The sequence below is a fragment of the Drosophila subpulchrella genome, chromosome X, assembly GCF_014743375.2.
Source record: "Drosophila subpulchrella strain 33 F10 #4 breed RU33 chromosome X, RU_Dsub_v1.1 Primary Assembly, whole genome shotgun sequence".
In the NCBI taxonomy this organism is placed as follows: Eukaryota; Metazoa; Arthropoda; class Insecta; order Diptera; family Drosophilidae; genus Drosophila; species Drosophila subpulchrella.
In genome coordinates, this window is record NC_050613.1 from 24575519 (window position 1) to 24596844 (window position 21326).

The 21326-nt window shown below is 38.4% G+C and overlaps 2 protein-coding genes across 5 annotated transcripts in view; one reads left to right on the forward strand and one right to left on the reverse strand.

Annotated features, from left to right (window-relative positions):
• LOC119557811 (probable serine/threonine-protein kinase yakA) lies at nucleotides 1-19395 on the forward strand. Its single transcript, XM_037870747.1, has 8 exons — nucleotides 1-414; nucleotides 13322-13976; nucleotides 14797-15085; nucleotides 16084-16216; nucleotides 16293-16434; nucleotides 16547-16864; nucleotides 16931-17249; nucleotides 17391-19395. The coding sequence occupies exons 2-8, from the start codon at nucleotides 13341-13343 to the stop codon at nucleotides 17966-17968; spliced, it is 2415 nt and encodes an 804-aa protein (XP_037726675.1). The 5' UTR covers nucleotides 1-414; nucleotides 13322-13340; the 3' UTR covers nucleotides 17969-19395.
• Nucleotides 19343-21326, reverse strand: part of LOC119557806 (nostrin) — a 27171-nt gene continuing 25187 nt past the window's right edge. Inside the window, exon 8 of one of the 4 annotated variants that reach the window (XM_037870736.1) lies at nucleotides 19343-21259. In XM_037870736.1, the coding sequence (XP_037726664.1) occupies nucleotides 20498-21259 (762 nt within the window). In that variant the 3' untranslated portion in view covers nucleotides 19343-20497. The remainder of the gene's footprint in view (nucleotides 21260-21326) is intronic. The other 3 variants (XM_037870733.1, XM_037870734.1, XM_037870735.1) reach the window with 3 other exon arrangements.

Consider the following 21326-nt stretch of genomic DNA (forward strand, 5'->3'; position numbering starts at 1 on the left):
GCTTCAGTTTGCTTCGAGCGCTGGAACGTGAAAAGTCGACGACGGAGGGCCAACGTTGCGGATGAAAACTGCGATCCTAACTGGGAAGATTTTTGAAAAGCGCAGGCGTGCAACGGTTTTTGTCTCCGTTTGTTTTTGAGTGCTTTTTTTTCCGAGTGTAGTGGCTGAGTGAAAAGCAAAATCAAACGCATTTCGTGCATAATTTGTGGAATTTTACACATTGTAAAATCAATTTTATTGTGCAAATTGAATTTTGTTAAAATTTTTTTTGCTATCCATTGCTGTGCGGCAAACAGTTGAGAAATATATATAATGCAGCCACATTAAGCGGGCAAATAAAAAACAAAAAACAAAACATCCAAACAACATCCAAAGAGTCAACAGCAATTACAAGGCACTAAATCGGAGGAAGAGGTGAGCAAATATTTCCATCCATTTGTTGTTCTTTCGTTTTCGGTTGCTTGATTTTCGGTTTACTTTGTTTTGCTGATTTTTTCGGCATTGCAATGAAAAATTAACCTGACTTTATTGCAGAGAAAATATTTTTTAACTGTTTAAAATGGTTATTAAAATTAAAACCAAAGAAGCCAGGCAGAAAATAATATTTTAAAATGATACAAATCAATAAGATATAATATATAAAGATCAATTCGATTGGAGAATTTCAAGTGTAATATATATATAAATATCTCTTAGATATATGAGATATAAGATAAGAGGAGAATATTATTTTGAAATGGTGAAAATAATGAATCACTTTTTTTTTCATTTTAATATTATGTGAGATATGATATTAAAATAAAAACCAAAGAAGCTAAGAAGGGGGTGATATTATAAAATGGTAAAAACAATCAATTGAAATATTATAAGCTCAACTACAAGTGTGATAGATATAAAGATATCTCTTAGGTGTCTTAGATATGTATGTATATAGAAAATATAAGAAAAGGGGAGTATTATTTTGAAATGGTTAAATAAAATGTAGATTTTTTTAAAATTTAATATTATGTGAGATATGATACTAAATAAAAACCAAAAAGCTAAGAAGGGGGTAATATTATAACATTGTAAAACTCCTTTATTTAGAGTATTAAAAGCTGAATAGATATAAAGATATATCTTAAATGTTTATTTATAAGCTGAAAATAATGTTTATATTGTGAAAATAGGAAATGGGGAATTAATATGATATTCGAGTTAAGAACTTCAGTAGAGATCTCTCAAATTGGGGCCCCCCTTTTCTCGCTGTGTGCCTATCCCAGCTGACACACACACACACGCACACCTAGACATAACCTCATTAAAGTTGTCGCTGTTGTTGTCCTCATTTATCCGGACTCCAAGAGCTTGAGTTCGGAGCCGCGGACTCAAAAACTCTGAGCCGTCTTCGATTATTGAGCCGTTTGACTTTTTCCCATCTTCCAGCGAACCTGTTGGCCCCACTGGCAAAACGACAAAAAAAACAAAAAAAAAAAAACCTACAGAAAATATATACAAAACTGGGGAAAAAAGTGTAAAATGAATATAAAAAAAAAAAGCGAACAAAAATGAAAACATGCTCTGGTCAGCCTCTAGAAATATGCGAGTATCTGTCTTTGAGCTCTTTTCTCTTCTCGGGGGCTCTCGGTTTTTGTGTTTTGAATTTTTTGCGCCTTCTACACTGTGCCACTCGGCACTCGTAAACCCATAAAGCCCATAAAGTGCAGTAAAAATCGCGGCTGCCGTCCATATACTTGACCTATCCGAACCGCACCGAACCGGGCTTCTAGGGGTATGATGGTCGGCAATCTGGCCAAGTTGCTTTCTGGGTTGGGCAGTTGCACTTGGCCTTAAATCGCTTTATTTTCCTAGAAAAGATCCCATTTGTTCAGACGGAATTGAGCGATTTTACTCAAGTGTCTGGTGTACTTGGGTAATAATAATAAAGATATAGTTGGTGACACAATAACTACATTGTCTTACATTTTTATTATAGGGCACTTAATAAATGGTATCTTGTAAATATGACTACCCTTATATTGGTTACTAAAAATTGAAGCTTTTTACCAGTTATTTATGGAAATTGAGACATTTTTTGTACTAATGAAAAGTATTTATTATATATTGCCAACTTAGAATTTGAAGCATTTTATAGCAGCTTTTTATCAGTTACTTATGGAAGTTTAGACATTTTTTTTACAAACTACAAGTATTTATTATATTATATATATATATTTTTTGTTTAAATCATAAATATTTAACATTTTTGTTATATTTTTCTTATAAACTTTACCTATATACACAGTAAGCTGAAAATATGACTACCCTAATATAGGTAAATAAAAAATTAAACCATTTTTATATAGCCCTATATCAGTTAACAATTGAAGTTTAGACATTTTTATTTAATTAAAGGTATGAAAAACATGATTTAGCTCATAAATACCTATCATTTAAAGCGTAATTTCCCCCTTTTCAGAGCCAATTTTTTCTCCGTGCACTCTGCTTTAGGTTGAGAGCAATTTTCGTTTGGATTTGGCCCCTCCTCAAGCCCCCTTAAAAATTATTATTACTCCGCCGCATCATTATCGCCGCGCTTGAAATCTAATTTCTGCCCCGGCCACAATTTGCCACACGATTTTGTTTTGTTTTATTTCATTTTCTTTGTTGCGGCTCCGAAAGGAATTGAAAGTGCGCGCGCATGCGCAATTAAGGCCAAGTGCGCGCAAAAAACAAAATTCACAAACAACAAACATAAAAAAAGTCATCTGGCAGGAAAATACACAAAAAAAATTGGCCATAAAAAAGAGGCAACTGAAGGCTAAAGAGCAGAAATTCACTTTTTAGTTTAAACAGGAAGGGGGCGGCGATGAGATGGTAGAAATAAAAAATGAAAAATGAAAAATGAAAAATATCTGGCAGAACCCAGAAGAGAGTTCCGAAAGCCAGTTGGTGAAAATCCAGCGCATACAGGTTATAAAGATTTATGATCACTTTTGATACCGGCCTTCCAATGTATGTAGGTGAAGCTCAAGTGAAAGAAGATAACGTGGCTTAGAGCCGCCAGATGAGTTGGTCCGAGTGACTGGGCCAAAACCAAAGCCATATAGCTGTGCCCACTTAGATCCAGGTCACCATTGCCGGCGAGTGCCATTTGGAAAACTGCGATTTCTTCGTTTAACTGCGATGGAATCATGATCCATAGATTGCAGATTTCATACAATACACTAATCAATTAGTGAAGGATCCCTGTATCTTTAGTTTTTATAAGGAAATATAAAATGAAATCATGAAATCAAATCATGAAATCATCATCCATAGATTGCAGATTTCATACAATTAACTAATCAATTAGTGAAGGATACCTGTATCTTTAGTTTTTATAAGGAAATATAAAATGAAATCATGAAATAAAATCATGAAATATAGATCCATAGATTAACTTATCAATAAGTGCAGTGTCCCTGTATCTTTAGTTTTTATAAGAAAATAAAAAAATAACAACTAAATAATACTTCAAAATCTCTTAGGCATTTTAAATGTTAATAGGAGTTGATTGAGTTGACGATTGATTACGGAACAACTAAAAATGTACCATTCAACACTTTAGGCCATTGACAATGATTGATGGGTTAAATTGTTTGGGAAATGGGGTCAAACGTTTGGTTCAACAAGAAATTACTTTCATTAATTATACCCGTTACTCGTAGAGTAAAAGGGTATACTAGATTCGTCGGAAAGTATGTAACAGGCAGAAGGAAGCGTTTCCGACCCCATAAAGTATATATATTCTTGATCAGGATCACTAGCCGAGTCGATTTAGCCATGTCCGTCTGTCCGTCTGTCCGTCTGTCCGTCTGTCCGTCTGTCCGTCTGTCCGTCTGTCTGTCCGGATGAACGCTGAGATCTTGGAAACTATGAGAGCTAGGCTATTGAGATTTGGCGTGCAGATTCCTGAGCTTCTTACGCAGCGCAAGTTTGTTTCAGTAGAGTGCCACGCCCACTTTTACGCCCACAAACCGCCCAAAACTGTGGCTCCTACAGTTTTGATGCTAGAATAAAAATTTTAACTGAAATGTATTGTTCTCATCAATACCTATCGATTGATTCAAAAAAAAGTTTGCCACGCCCACTTTATCGCCCACAAACCGCCCCCAAACTTCAAAAAATCGTAAATATGAACGTGGATATCTCGGAAACTATCAAAGATATAGAATCAGGATTTCAGATTTAAATTCCGTAGCTTTGTACGCAGCGCAATTTTGATACGCGAATATGCCACGCCCACTCTAACGCCCACAAACCGCCCAAGCCTGTGGCGCCCACAATTTTCATGCTAGATACAAAATTTTAACTGAACTGTATCGGTCTCGTCAATACCTATCGATTGACCAAAACAAAATTTGCCACGCCCACCCTAACGCCCATAACGCTTAAATCTGTCTACCGCCGGTAGGTGGCGCATTTCAGTCTTGCTTTGCTGCTTGCTTATTTCCATTTCCCTTTGGTCCCTTAAGCTGAGTAACGGGTATCTGATAGTCGAGGCACTCGACTATAGCGTTCTTTCTTGTTTATTATTGCTTTCGCGACCTTTATAGTTAGGAGTTTTAATGTGCAGATACATTGTTTGGGTAATTTATATATCATAAAGGATGTGAGATAATAAACGTATATGAAACCTTTACTAACGAATTATTTCACGCCCTCGCTATAAAGTTGTCTGTCGCTCATAAAGGTTATTCTCCTGCTTTTTTACTACCCGTACAATCTGCTTTTTGCACTCGCCTATGAGTACACAGAGTTATCTCTCGTGATTCATTTGATTGAATCGTGTTGCAATCATTATGTATTCAAACAAATAGTTTCCACTTTGTATGCAAACGTTGGCCAATAGATCACATTAACGATTTCTTAATTGGCAGTTAACGCGAAATGGTTATAAAAAGAACCAGCACAAGGGTGTTTTATACTCAATCAGGACTTGTTTTACCCGACAATTAAGCAATTTGTTGTTTTCTTATTGCCCACATAGTTATTTGATTTAATTGTGTGCCTAACTAAAATATTGTTTTAATTAAAGTGACATTTAATAAGGCTTTATAATCTTACTAACCTTTACTTAATTACCAAGCTAATAAAAGTGATCTAGCTTATGGCCCATAAATGTTAAGAACACCCTTCCATTTCCATTCTCTCAAAAACAGTTCCTCATTTATTAACTGCATCATAAAATATTTAAATTTTACCATAATAATGCATTATTTTAAAACTTTTACCCACTGCACATTCATTTTGTTGTTTGTTCACCTTCTTATCACATTGCATTTAATTATCCACTTCACTTACAGATTTTCTCACCATTCATTTGCTATTCATTCGTGTTTTTGCATTTCCCCCCTCTTGAAAAATGTATAATTTTTTTTGCCAGTAATCTTGAAAGCGGGAAAAAATAAACAATTACCAAGGCAGATAACTCATTAATAACTTGCATGGCAAAAGGTATTTTTAATTTGCTGTTGAGCATTTTTTGTTACGGTTAATGTTGGAATAACTATTCATGAGACTTAAACGGGTTACCGCTCGCTGCTTTCTACATAACAGATGAAAATATAACAAATACACCCACAACGAGTCCAAATCCAGATCCAAGACCATCCATCCATCCATCTAACCACCCATCACTTGGGGTGCTTCAATGGCCCGTGAATGCGGGCTGCCAAAAAATCGAACAAAAATCAAACAAAAATCGAGCAATAACAAAACGTTACTCGAAGAATGGTTATTTGGAGCTCTTTCCTATATATGGTAAAGTGCCAGCTTTGTAGGCCCAATTGACCTTAAATTATTGCCCTCGCGTTGGCGTAATGTTTCAAAATTCTCGAATATATTTAGGCAAATATTTTGGGGCCCAACATATTTGGCTTTTGACCACATTTGGCCACTCACCAAAACATGCAAATCGGGTTTTTATGATGATTTTTGCTGTTTGTATATGTTGTTGTTTTCGGTCAATTAACCTGTGATATCCGGCCAGAAAGCAACCCGGGCAATTACAAATGCAGAGCAGCCCGCTCCGAGTGGTCGTGCCACATGCCACATGCCGCATGCGAGCTTTCACTGATCCAGCCAAGCACAACTGGGCAGTTCGGACTCTCATCGGACTCTAATCCTAGCTCCAAGATCTCACAGTATAAGCCCAAAAGAAAAACGTGGGCGAACTTTCCCACGTCCAAAGATTGCAGAGGAACTGCACAGAGCGAAAAAGAGGGGTTCGAACACTTTAAATATTATAAAAAGGTATAGAACTCCTAAAAAATGTCATAAACTATATTACTATATACCATATATACTATGAAAGTCTTGATATAATAAATATAAGTATATCAACGTTAGTTAAGGAATAATTTAATATTTCTAGATATCAATAGGAAAATGCTATTTCCCATTTTTATTGGTCATAATATGATATATACATATATGATATATATATAATTAATATATATAATTAATATGATACGATATGATAAAAAGTACAAAGCTCTTAGAAAACATTTTCATAAACTGTATGTACACTACTTTTTACAACTTCGTCTTGAAAAACTATATTAACATTAGTTGAAAAACAATTTAATATTTGTAGGTATCAGTAGGAAAATCCTATCCAATTTTTTTATAATTATCATAATATATAAATTTATTTTATCACTAGTCTACTAATAGCTTAAAACATTTTGATAGATCCCCATCATTTTATCCAAAGTGCTTAGGTGAAAACTAAACAGTATTTAAGCACTTTCTTTGAACCTATAAAATGTTTTGCAACATTTTATTTTAAATGTATTTGGTTTTCTGTACCTCAAAGCCCCGTCACGCTTCGTTTTGTTGATCTGGCAAATAAAAAAGCAAGGCAGATACACACATTTCACAAATATCAATAGATGTGTGGCAGCGTAACTTCAGCATGTTGCTCCCGGGCGCACATCAGCAGCATCAGAAACATCAGAAACATCGGCAACATCAGCAAAAAACTCAAAAACTGGCAGCCACAGCGGCCCTGGGGGCCAAATCTCATGGCGAATGGGATGGGAATGGAACCCGAGACCCGAAAAGGGTGGAATGACTGGTCCCGGGCTCCAGAACCTCGCCAAAAAGTTCTCAGCCCAGAATCTTGACTGCACCTTTCACTTGTAGCGGAAATACACGGAGAGAAGTTGCCCTGCCTTAGTAAAGTTAAAAAAAAGAAAATAGTCTTGAAAATAAGAATAAGTTAACCTTTAAAAAGTACCTTAGCCTTAGTTTATTATCTATATTGCTATTTTTTAAGATCAAAAATTTTAAAAAATGTTGATGATACTGTTTAATTTATAAAATGTTGTTAGTTTGTATTCAATTTATTATTTGCCTTAGTAAAGTTAAAAAAAGGAAATAATCTTGAAAATAAGAATAAGTTAACCTTTAAAAAGTACCTTAGCCTTAGTTTATTATCTATATTGCTATTTTTTAAGATCAAAAATTTTAAAAAATGTTGATGATACTGTTTTATTTATAAAATGTTGTTAGTTTCTATTCAATTTATGATATGTATTTTTAATTTTTCAGTACTTTATCATAACTTTTTTCTGTGTATTTTGGGCTGTGGGATTTTTCTGCGGGGGATTGGCAGCGAGAACCGAGTGTTTAGGCTTCATAAATGGCGGGGGTGTGCCAGAAAAAGGGGCAAACAAAGTTTAGAACCAAGTTTTCCCACTAAAAAGTCGACTCAGCCGGGGAGAGTTGTACAATAGATAAGTATATTTACGTGATCCGAGCTGCGTTAGCTTTTTGTCTGAAATTTCCTGCTCATAAGCACGGCTCAAGGTCATTGGGTACACTGTATTTGTATCTTTTATTGTGGGCCACACCCGTGTCCGAAAAAAAAACAATAGGTTTTATTTGAAATGCGGTTTTAGGTCGGAGCTGAGGATTTTTCATTTCGATATTGATTTTGTTCCCCCCTCCTGTTCGGTTTTTTCGTAAGCTCCATATGCATAGGCCCCCCCAAAATGTATAATCTATATATCGTAATCGTCATCGTCACAGCCAAATGCATCGCTGCCTGCTGACCTTTTGCAATAATCGAAAGTGAACGATGCGATGCCGAAAGAAAACCGAAATTTCCCAATCGAAAAAAACTTCAAAAATCGAAATGGAAGAAACCTGAAATGCATATCGGTCTCACTTGGATTGCGTCTAAATGAAAAACTCAATGTATAATAATAGCGGCCTGGCAAAAGATGATGGCGAAGAAAAGAAAAGTTAGGCTTTCGTCACGCTTATACAATTTTTGTTTATTTTCGGTTTTTGTAACGTCTTTTAGGCCGCGACTGCGCAATGTCTTAAGGCCCCAAAGCCCCATACCATCCAAAGCACCGATCCTAACTCCCTCCATCAAGTTCGATTCCGTTTCCAGCTTCGATTGCAATTATCTCGCTCGGCTGTTGTCTAAATGAATTCAATTAAAAATTCACAATCGACAATAAATAACCCCGGCTCGGCGGCATTTTCACTATGCTATATATATGCTATACTTATACTCATACTTCGGCGGACTTTGAGATACCCGAGCGAATGCAAAAAGCCAGCAAATGGCAGGGAAAAAAATGCTAAGCGAAAAGTAAACAAAACAAAGTTAAAATCGCTCTGCACAGTGGGCTGAAAACTGCCGGAAAATGTGCAGGTGAATCAGGGGTTCTTGAACAAGTGCATGTTCATAGGTTTAGTGGTTTTAAAGGAATTATTTTGGGGTCTCAGCTCCAGAAACAGTCAAAAATTAGTACCCAGAATGTTTTTTGAAGGTGTTTATATATTTTAAATATTTTTTACATCAATTAATTAAGTTAGATTTGGTTAAAAGTATATATTAGTATGGTTAATAATATAATAAAGTATATACATTATAAAGTTGGCGAATCGTTATTATATATACCAAATACATAGAGTAATAATCCATTAGAATATTTGACAGAAGGGGAATATTTTTTTTTTTTTTTTTTTTTTGGAACTATAACTAAATTAAACTTATAATATGAAACCCAAACATTCTTCATTTCCTATATCTTCAGTTAATGTATAAAATACCAGGAGATTATTCAACTTTGATAAGATACTTAGATGGCATTTGTGTAAAAGAAATGCTATGCCTTCTGTTGTGTGGCAATATTTTAGATACCATCTAGGTGAGATATTGTATCTGTAAAGGGGTTCCATTTGAGGTTGCCCAACGACCCAAAAGTGATCCCCTATAGAGCAGGTAAACAAAATCAATTGTAATGCCGGCCAGTGACACTATTTCACCCACTCGAAGTGCTATCTTATCGCCGGGTGCATTCAACTTGTCTCTAGTTCTAACCACTGTGCCTATCTCTATATATATAAATCGAAGGTAGTTAGCACTCAGTATGCATAAAACTGCGAACTGGCGAGCGTGGGAAAAAGCATTGGCTAATCTCGGGCCCCACCAAGTTTGACCAGTTGGTTTTGGTTTCGGATTGGTACTGCGATTTTGGTTATGGCTATGCTTTTTGGCTGGGGATGACGTTCAGAGACTTCCCTGTTGCAACGCACATTACTCATACGCCGCGTGGCATTCTCGGCCAAAAAGGGTCAAGAGACTCGAGACTTTTGGCGCAGAACATCGGTATCGATATGCGGATCTGTTATTATGATCCGGCCTGCCTTTAAAGACTTTCATTCATAGAAACTTTCAAAAAAGCAAAGCGAAGACAATAAAAAAATAAAAAAAAAAACCAACAAACACGAAATAACTTCCAAGTGACCATCAAGAACTGGCCGCGAGAACGGGTTTCTGGCTTTCGGCTTTTGGGTTTTGGCCATAATTTTTTCTTATTTTTCGTATTTTTCGTATCTCTCCGCACCCTGGCAGAATACAATTTTGCAGATACATTTCGCAGGCAATCTAACAGTTGGCTGCTAATGTGATTTGTGAATGTTTCGACGTGTATTTCGTATTTCGCAAGGCGAAGTAAATAAATTACATTGGCAGTTTAACGACGTCGTCTTGCCGTTGGAAATTGTCGCCGATTGGCGGCTTTTGTTTGAGTCTAAGATTTCCAGGCCGGTTGCAGCAGGGCCTGAACCCCGAACCCCCCGAACCCTCCTGTTCCCAGCAAATTGCTGGCCATTTAACAAGCCAATAGATACAAAGCCGAGCCACACAATGATCACACAAAGATACAAAGACGCATTGTAAGCTACTTTACAGCTGGGAACAAAATAATAGGGCTAAAACTGACTGCCATCAGGCAAGAAAACTAGCCCTGAATTTTAGGAATTAGTAGCATTTAGTAAATTTACTACCCATATTTCTAATTAAATTCTAAATCCCCATTATCTCCAAGTTACTAAAATTCCATTCAATATTTTTGGGTGATTTAAAGAAAGTATCTCTCTTTTTTTAAGATCATCATGAGATATAGCATACCATTAATTTATTTTTATATTCTTATCCTTAAACATTTTTTTAACATTCCCATCATTATGTTTCTGTTGTATTTCATTCTATCTTCTCTTTTTTTAAGATCATCATAAGATATAGCAACCCATTGATTTATTTTAATATTCTTAACCTTAAACATTTTTTAAACATTCCCATCATTATGTTTCTGTTGTATTTTATTCTATCTTAATACGATTTTCACAAAAGAAAGTCAGTACTATTTTTGCGTTGCAAATTGCACTTGGCCAGATACGTGGTCATATTGGATACACAACCTGATGCCGATGAGCTTCAATGGTTCGCGATCGCTTGATTGACAGTTAGCTAACCGTTTCGACTTAATACAAGTGTTTAACAGTTAGTCGGCGTGGAAATAGTGAGAGATACTTGCCGCCAAGGAAATGCTATCATACCCATAGAGAGTTACGAACCAGCGGCCCATGGGAAACCGATGTCGGTGGTGGTGGTGGGGGTTGCACAAACAGCACTTATCTGCCGATAACTGGAGCAATGGAACCTGTTCTTACACTGATAAAACAACAATCGACAATGGCAACACAATTACGCTTACGATTCCGGGAAGCAGGAAACTAGTAATGAATGGAGGAACTTTAATGGTTCCATTGCGGTCTGAATCTATACCATGGCCTCCGTTTGCTTTATGGTGCTTTGCTTTCCTCTGGCAATCTTTAAAGAGGGTCATTCGGGAAATAAAATCTGGTATTTGAATATTAAAGAGGTGGAAGATGGATGAAGATTGTTGGGAAAGGTTTTTTTTGAATCGTTTGTGTTGATAGGAAATTGTCCCCATGGATAGAACTAAATATATTTAAATGAAATACCTAATAGGTTAAAAAATTTTATAGTTATGCCTTGTTTTTACCACCAAAACTTTGGTTTATTTTCTCTGTGTGACTAAGAGAAACCATTTAAATTTCTTGTGACACTTAACCTTACTTGTTACTCTTTTTAAACAAATTGCATGTGCTTGCGAAACGTTTGTCATTTCGAAATTTGGCAAAACACACAACGCACGCACCTTTGACCCTCACCCAAAAAGTGTGAACTTATGTGGCTGTAATTCACTCTCTGTCCCAAGAAGTCGCAAAAGTTTGCGAAAATCCCCTGCCATAAATAAATATAGAGCCCTCTGTACTCAAAGGAAAAAGACATTTCGGTGACCTTAACCTTAACACCAATCTGTGGTTGTTTTGGGGGAAGATCTTGGGTTAGAGTTATCCAAAAAAATACGGAATATATATAGTGGCAGGCTGAAAACCAGTTGCCGCAGAACCTTACAAGTGCCTCGCGATCTTGGCCCGAACAAGTTGGCCCGAACGGACAGATGGAAATTGTTGTAAAAATATGGGTCGTGCGACAAGAAATGAGAAAGTGCCAGTGGAGCTGTGGATCCATGGAGCGCAGACCGTTAGAATCGACTTTATGAATGCAAGTCTTGGGCTTGGCCAGCTCGCCAGATCGAAGAGCCACTAATGGCAGCGAGTTTTTAGAGGGGCCGGACCCTCCTCCCGTTCTCGTTTCCCATCGCCATCTCTCTATAGAGTGGGTATACCCAACCATCTCCCCGAGGGGAGTGCAAAAACGGAACGATACGATGCTAGAAAATAGCCCCAGAGAATGTGCCCGCTGCTGTTAGAAGAATCGAGAAAAGGCAGGAGAAAGATTTGTGGAAAGACCACAACATTCTGGGAAAAAACCAGAATCAACTACAACTAAATGTGGATGCAATTCCTTTTTAATGTGAAATCATTTTCAAAATTAGTTAGGCTTTTAAATAATTCTCTTTTAAGATCATTTAAATAATCTAGAAAAGGCCCAGTGAAGTTATAGATTACAATAGCCTGTAATGCTTAAGTAAATTATAATATATTTTTGTTAGTTAAGAACTTATTATTATGGGTGCTTTAAGAAAGGTGGTTAGAAAATTAATTGAGGAAAGTACACTTACTACAGAATATTTAACTTAAGATTAAGGAATTATGTTTTTATATTATCATATAGCAAGTACGTATGCTTAAAGAAGTATAATAAATTAAAGAAGAATAATATTCCTATTACTATGTATTCTTAACCTTTTACTATAAAATACTTCTCAAAAGGTTGAAGAATAATGTGTTTTATAAAATCATATAGCAAGTATCTCATGCTTAAGCAACTATCTTTGGAATTTAATATTCATATTATGGCTTATTGCATTCGCAGCTCTATTTGGTCAGCATCGTTAGCTGATAAAATGGGCACCCATTAATTTATTCACTCGCCTCTTTCGCCTTTGTCTTATTATTATTAGTTCGGAACTGTCAATAAGGCAAGGTCACCGGTCGGTTAAGGAAACGAGTGGCGGTGTGAGAACTCTTGAGATTCCGAAGATAAATAGGAGAGACTAGTTGAAAGGTGACCTAGACAAGTGGTACCCCCCATTAGAGCGTAAAATGGAAAAGGAAATGATCTGCACTAGCTTAGGAATATTTTTTCTAATATTTAAGGTTCTCAACTTGTTTATATTTTGGAAATATCAATTATTTGTAATTATAATAATTGACTATGGGAATAATATTAGTTTTTAGTATCGTAGATATATTTTATAAACTATGGAATATTCTTTGGCATAGAATAATCTTTTGCAATGTTTAGGAACTGTGTGAAAAATAGTCATCTAAATTTATTAAGCATTAAAAACAGACTGAGTTATATGTGTTTGTATCAAAAAATATGTACCAGCAAATCTGTTATGATGTTTCGAGAATAATATTAATATTATTATTAAATATTTTACTATTTGTTGTACAATAAGAGTAACTAAAACCATTGCTTTCCCCATTTCAGTGATCACCTCGGGATCAGGATGTCGGCTGCCACGCACATGGCAATGCCGGCTCATGCCGTCCCGCCGCCCGGAACGCCACCGGTGCTGGGGGGCAGCGGGTGCTCCAATCTCAATCTCAATCTCAGCCTGCCGGCGGGCAAGCGTGGCCACAAGCGCAGCGTATCGCTGGAGAACAACGCCCCCTTGGCGCTGCGCGGCACGCCCAGTTTGGGCCAATCCTCGCTGGGATCGCCGCTGCTGCAGTTTGGCCAGGGTCCCAATCCGGGACCAGGACACTCGCAGGCCTTCCACACGGGCACCCTGAAGTCCCGCCAGGAGCAGCGGCGGTTGAGCCAGAAATTCGGGAGTCACAGCAATCTGGATGACGAGGGCGTGGGCATTGGAGTGGGCGGGGGCATGGGCGGTGGCATGGGCCTCCACATGCGCAGCAAGTTCCAGAACATCCGTCAGATGTTCGAGCTCAGTCGCAGCTGCGTGGGCGGCGGGGGCGGCGGCGGTGGTGGGTGTGGCGACGGCAGAGGGGGCGGGGCCGAGGAGGAGGCGATGCAATCACTGCCGGCAACATTGCCCCAGCAGCAGCAGCAGCAGAGGCGGACCACGCCCATCGCCGGCGGAAGTCGCCCGCAGCAACAGCAACTGGGCGAGGCGGAACAGGTGAGGCCCTCATATATACACTAAGAAAAATAATTTAAAATATATATGATTTAAATACATTAAATATTCAGGTTGATCATGTTGTTTAGAATTTTCTTTTTTCTTATATAACAGTTATAACTGTTATAACTTTAAAATCTAGTTAATTATTATATATGATCTTATACACAGAGAAAATTCTGACATTCTTAAATCTGAGTTGAAAATGTTCTTAAAAATAGAACGACATTTTTAAGTTGAAAATGTTTTTATTTTGCTCGAATCAAGTTGAATTGGCGGTATTTATGTACTTTGTATATATATAAAAATAAACTATTAGTTCAGTCCGTAGTGTATACTTAAAAGTTGTTAAATAATCTCAATTTAACTTTTCTCTTCTCACCATTTCGTTCTAATATTGAGAACATTGATACCAAAATGTACTTACACGGTTTTTAAGAACGAATGTTCTCAATTCAAGAACAATTTTCTAGGATATTTCTCTCTGTGTAGGTTACATAACCAGGACTAACACATTTTCAAATGATTATTTATTATATAGATGATAATAAAGCTTACAAAACTAAGGCTAACGCATTTTTAAAGGATTGTACAAAATCTTATTGTGTTATCTTATGGCATAGGTGATTTTTTGATTTTATATATCATTGTAAAGAAGTGTTTTTTGTTGAGATTTAAAATAGTTATGTGGCCTTACGATTTTTAAGTTCTTGTTGCTTGTATATTTCAAACTAAATATATGTTGATTATATTATTTTTATCATAGTTGCTTACAATATTTCTGACTTTATTTTAAACCATAAATGATCTGAATTTCCAGACCAGCGGCAACTTTCTGCGACCGATCGCCTTCAAGCCAATTCCGTTTGAGCCGGACTATCGCATCGCCTGCCAGCAGCAGCAGCAGCACCAGCAGCAACTGCAGTTGCAACAGCAGCAGCAACAGCAGCAGCAGCAGCAGCAGCAACACCAGCAACACCAACAGCAACATCAGGCGCTGCAGCTGCCGGCGGAGGGCGGACCGGCGGGGGGCGGGGCCGAGCGGTACGGCTACGGATCGACTCCGTCACTCGCCCCACTGCCCCCCGCATCAGCCCAGAAATTTGGCAGTGAGTAGCAGTTAACATTCCGCTCTATCTAGATTAAATGCCCACTTGACATTGGGGGCAATTCTAAGCGATAAATTATAAATTATCTATGAAGTGAAGTGAATCCAGTCGACAGGTTGGCTTAAATGTATTATTTTTAGCAAAAAAAAAAAAACAAAGGAAAACTGAATATCATTGATATCAATTTGATATTAAAAATGCCTAAGAATAATATTACTATCGGGATTCATTAGCTTAAGTTATGGAGTCTATAAGTCCATTCTGAAAGACATGGGAAGTACGGAAATTTGAAAGCCTCTGAAAATACGGAAAACATGAAAATAGCTTAAAGTTTTCAAACTCTTTTAAAAGTCATATTTTAATGTAGAATATTAGGAAAATTAACTAAAAACTCGAAGAGGTATCCCCCATCGAAATCGGGATCCTATAACTCGAGTTATGGAATTTGGAAGTTCAGTTTTGGTTTCTGATTCTGAAAGCTCTTAGAAATACGAAAAATTTTAACAATACGGAAGAATCGAACATGAAAATGGGCTAAAACTTGGACCCTCTAAAAAAGATAATAATTTTAATGTAGAATATTAGATAATTAAACCACGAACTCATAGAGGCATCCTACTTCGAAATCGGGATCCAATAACTCAAGTTATGGAATCTAGAAGTGCAATTTTAGGTCCACATTCTGAACCACATTGGAAATGCGAAAAAATCGAACATGAAAATGGTCTAAAATTGGGACTCTGTATAAAAAAAAAAATTTTAATTTCGAGTATTAGGGAATTTGAGTACAAACTCATAGAGGTATCCCACTTCAAAATTGGAATCCAACTACTGAAGTTATGAATAAAAGAAGTGCAGTTTTGGGTTCCTTTTCTGAAAACAATTGGAAATACGGAAAAATCGAAGATGCAAATGGTCTAAAACTGGGACCCTCTTAAAAAATAATTAATTTAATGTGGAATATTAGATAATTCAACCCTAAACTTTTTGAATAATAGGTACCACGGATCTGCGCCACCTGGCTGCTCGGCGACGCAATCATCGTCTGCTGCAGCGCTGCAGCAACGAGGACGCCCTGACCCTTGACCTCTTGGTCACAGGGAGCCACGACAGACCCGATGGGGCCAGCAGGTGTGTTTCTATTATATATACACTGATCTATAAATTTATTTACTTACTTTACTTATTTTACTTATTTTATCTGCAGCAAGAGCAGCGGCACAGTGGTGGGCAGCAGCGACCTGACGCCCTCGCCCTCGGACTCGGGGATCTCGGAACTGGAGGCGGCCCTCAAGGATCGCGACTCGGAGCTCTCGTACCTGCGGCAGGCCATGGAGCACAATGAGAAAGTAATTTTCCAAGTCCAAAAGGTTAAGCAGGCAGCCGCCCGCCCTCTGAACCCTCTGCTTTTGATGCATATCTTATTTTTGTTTTATACTTTATTTAAACATTTTCGATCAGGACAAGGAGGTGTACTGGGAGCACGAGACGCAGCGGCTGCGACTCTTCTACGAGGGTCAGCAGCGGGAGTGCCAGCTGAAGCTGCGCAAGATGGAGCAGCTCCTGGGGCTGCAGCAGTTCCAGCTGAAGCAGCACAAGCTGCGCCAGTCGGAGCAGGTGCAACGGCTGCAGCAGCAACTGGATCTGGCCCGCGACGCCAGCCAGGGGCTGCAGCAGCAGGTGGACGCACTGCGTCACCAGCTGGAGGACAGCGAGTGGCGCGTCTGCGAGCGCAACGGGGAGATAGCTTTACTCAAGACGCAGCTCAAGGAGGCGCATGTATGTATCACTGTTTAGATTCCTGGTCAGAATATTATTGATTAATATTGCCTTGATTTCTTGCAGCTGGAAATCAACATGAAGGATCATGCGATTGTCAGCCTGAAGCACAGCAGCAACAGGAGCAGCAGCAACAGCAACAGCAGCAACAGCAACAGCAACAGCAACTCCAGCGACAGCAAGTCCTGTGAAATAACCACAAGCCAAAGTCAACCAAAGCAGCAGGCGAAGGAGGAACAGCAGCAACAGCAGCAACAGCAGCAGCAGCAGCAGCAGGAATTTCAGCAGCAACAGCAACATCAGCAGTTTCAGCAGCAACAACAGAAGCAGCAACTTCAGCAACTGAATCAACAGCAGCAACAGCAGCAGGAGTTGCAACAGCAACAGCAACATCAGCAGTTTCAGCAGCAACAGCAGCAACAGCAACAGCAGCAACATCAGCTACTCAAACAGCAGCAACAGCAACATCAGCTACTCAATCAACAGCAACAGCAGCAACACAACCAGCAGCAACACAAGCCACCAAACCAGCCTGACCAGCAGCAGCTGCAGAAGATCATCACGCTGAAGGATCAGGTGATTGGAGCCCTCACCAGCGAACTGGCCAAGTTGCGCAAGGAGCTCTCCGACCTGGCCATTGCCCACGAGTACGGCGAGGAGCCCTGTGGCCGCTACACTCGCCTCAAGCAGCAGCTAGACAACCTGAACGAGATCTGCCAGAAGACACGAAAGTACACCACATCAGCAGCATCTCCGACTGTTCCGGCTGCCAACCAGGATCTGCCGCTGCCCAAGCTGGATGTCCTGGTTCAGCGATTGCAGCTGGATCAGGGACAGGCTCCGCAGCAAACGCTGGACACCCTCATTGAGGAGTCGACCACATATGCCGAGGACATAGCCAAGCTGCGCCAGAAACTGGATGACTTTCGGCTGAACCTGGAGCTGGAGAAGCGCCAGTGGTGCGCCGAGAAGGACAAGGTGCTGGGCTACCAGAAGCAGCTGCAGGCCCACTACATCCACATGTACCAGAAGCTGCGATGCCTGGACAGCGGACAGGGAGGAGCAGCCGCTGGCGGAGCAATGGAGGCCACCAATGGCCACTGAGAGGTGTTCCAGGAAGAGCAGGCAATGGTGCTATCGCCGCCGGGGCAGTAAAACTAAGGATCCAAGGGAAAACAGTCTTTAAAGTACATTTCTTCGCAGCAGCTGTTTTCAAAAAAATACTCTTCTACACCACAAAACTTTAAGGAAAAATTGACCAATATATGTAATAGTTATCATCAAACTGTCAATTTGACCAACGAAATAGTTACCCTCCCAACAACAAAATACACACAACTCACCATTTTATGGTAGTTTTACCATAAACGAAATAGTTACAATCCCAAACACAAAATACACACAAGTTACCATTTAATGGTAGTCCCCCAACAACAAAATACACACAACTTACCATTTCATGGTAATTTTACTATTAACGAAATAGTTACTCCCCCAACAATAAATTCACACATCTCACCATTTTATGGTAATTTTACCATTAACGAAATAGTTACTATCCCAAACACAAAATACACTCAAGTTACCATTTAATGGTAGTTTTTCTATTAATGAAATAGTTACTCCCCCAACAACAAAATACACACAACTTACCATTTCATGGTAATTTTACTATTAACGAAATAGTTACTCCCCCAACAATAAATTCACACAACTCACCATTTTATGGTAATTTTACTATTAAATAGTAACCAAAGCAACAATACAATACACATCACTATTTTTAACAGTTGTTAACCTTTTTCGACAGTTACGTAACTATTCGTCTTGGTCAATTTCACCCATAAAATTTGCTTGTGTGTTTTAAATAACGTATACAAATGTTTCAAATATCTTTCCAGAGGTTATAATACTAAATGACAATTTTATTGTTTTAAATTATAACTAGAACATAACTATAAGGATTTATAGTAATGTTCTACATTATTATTATCATTTAGGAGCAATTAATTGTTTTTAACAACTGACTTGTCTCCGAGTTTCTAGCAATTTGTTTCAAAAACCAAACAATTTTTTTTTTAAATGTTGTATACTATTTTGAACGCAGCTGTTTAGTAATTTCTCAGTACTATATTTTCAAAACGTTTTTCTTGGGCGAATAACAAAAATGTTCCCAAATTATAAATGTTACTTATTTCCCGTATTAAGTGCACATTATTTTTATAGTCAAAAGGTACTATGGTTAATAACTGCTTAGAATTCTATTCATTGGATAGAAAACCTAGCTAAGCCTTGCAGATTTGATAATACCCACATTTCTCCAGCGACTTTCCACAATTTCCTTCCCTGGGCGATAAATAATACACGATTTTCGATATTACTAGAGTTGATATACACAAAACTCTATCAAATATTTATACAAAATATGCATATATTATTTTTTTTGTTTTTAATATTTTACAAATATATATATAATATGTATACTTTTAATTTATTAAATGTAATTATAAACGAGAAAAAAAACATTTGTGATTTCGCATGTTGAATATAATAATATATATTGATATATATATATGTCGTTCCATTATGTATATGCAATACAAAATTATGGTAATGAAATAACAAGATTTTGTTTTTTATTTATGAGGACCAGCGCTACAGATAATGTGCAGGATCAATAAATGGTAAATGACTCAACTGGAGGCTAAATATAAAGTATATGTATTTGGTAATTAAAAAAATAAAAAAAAAGTATATAAGTTAATACAATCGTTACTCGTAGATTACATAGTAGGCTTAATGCAAAGGCCTGTCCTGGGATCGGAATCTTGTCAAGATCAGGTCAACTAACTGTGTAAGACTAAGGTAGATCGATTTGTTTGAGACAAAAAACATAGGTAAACACAATCTTTATAAGAAAACAAATAATAAAATGATAGGCTTAATTTTGGACGGCTATAAAATTAAAAACGGTTCTATTGTGACAAAAGTAAAAAGTAATATTGATTAGGTAATCTTAAAGAAATCAAGAAGTCTTTACTCCAAGGCAAAATGTCAATTTTGAAAGTTCGCAAGTTCTGTTTCTCAACTCACTTTGATATTAGAATTTCGTTTGAGCAACGCATTTATCTTACTTGTCTACCAAGAAAAAGTTATGAAAAAACAGAAAGCCTTTCCGATTGGCTAAAGGAAGTTCCTATTTAAGTTAGGCAAAATTTCCGCATTTTTTACAAAAGAAAATGTTTTAACAAAAATAAATCATTTTCGTTTCAAGAAAATAGTTTTTTGAAAAAAACATATGCCAATATGACAGCTTGTTCTTAGAGAAAATATACCCAAACAAGTGTTTCCTTGTTGTTTCTTGTGGGTTGAATACAAAGTGATATTGATTACAAGTTTATATATAGAAAATGGTGGCAGTTTCAAAGTTGATTTTACGCCTGAAATATGAAAAATAGCCTTGGGCTCTCCTTGGGATTACGTTTTTCCGCCTTCAATGGTCTCATGTCAAACAAATCGCTCCACAACACACACACACTCTTCTGGCAGTCGCACACACTCATTCGCTCTTAGATGTATGTATAGCTATGGAGGGATCCTGGGATGGCGATCCTGGGCATCTGGGATCTGCGCTTAGGCGCACTCCTCCACATAGGTGGCCGGAAAGATGCCGATGTGGTTGCGCAGGGCGCCCAGCCACCAGCCGTCGTCCTGCTTGGCATGCACCTCGATGATGTCGCCGGGACTCAGTTCCAGCTCGTCGTAGAGCTTCGGGGTGTAGCTGTAGAGCGCCTTGCAGCGCCCCAATATCGGACCGGATCCATCCTTCTGGCTCTTCTGCAGATCCTGCGCATTCTGGTAGAAATGCTGCGTCTGCATTTGGGCCTTGATGGCTGCATTTTGCAGCTGCTGTGGCTTCTCCGGCTCATCATCCTCGTCCTGCGAGCTGAACTCATCGAAATCAGAGTCCTGCTGATTGGATCCACCATCCGCCTGGCCGCGATCATTGTGATGGTGATGGTGATTATGATGGCCATCCTGCAGATTGGCCAGAGTTTTGGACTTTACGGATGCGGCCACGGCGGCATTTGTGGTCGAGATTATCTTTGGTTGGCTGGTGAAGTTGGTCTCAATGTTGCTCTTGCTCCGATTGAACTGCTTCACCACCGAGCTAATGTCAGTGCAGGAGCCGTTGCTGTTGTTGTTGCTATTGCTGCTGCTGTGCAAGTGGGAGCAGTTCTCCTCGGGGAGCTCATCGTCGTGGTTAGCAGTTATATCGGTGACATCGTTCGCCAGCATGCTGGTCGATTGCTGCGTCTGCGACTTGTCGTTGTTCTTCAGCCAGTTGGGCACCTTCAGGATGCTCTGCTGCAATCCAGTGCGGTCACGGGTGATCTGGGAGTTCAAAAAGATCGAGGATTGCATTAGAATTTCGTTTTTAAAATTTTACAAAACTTAAAAT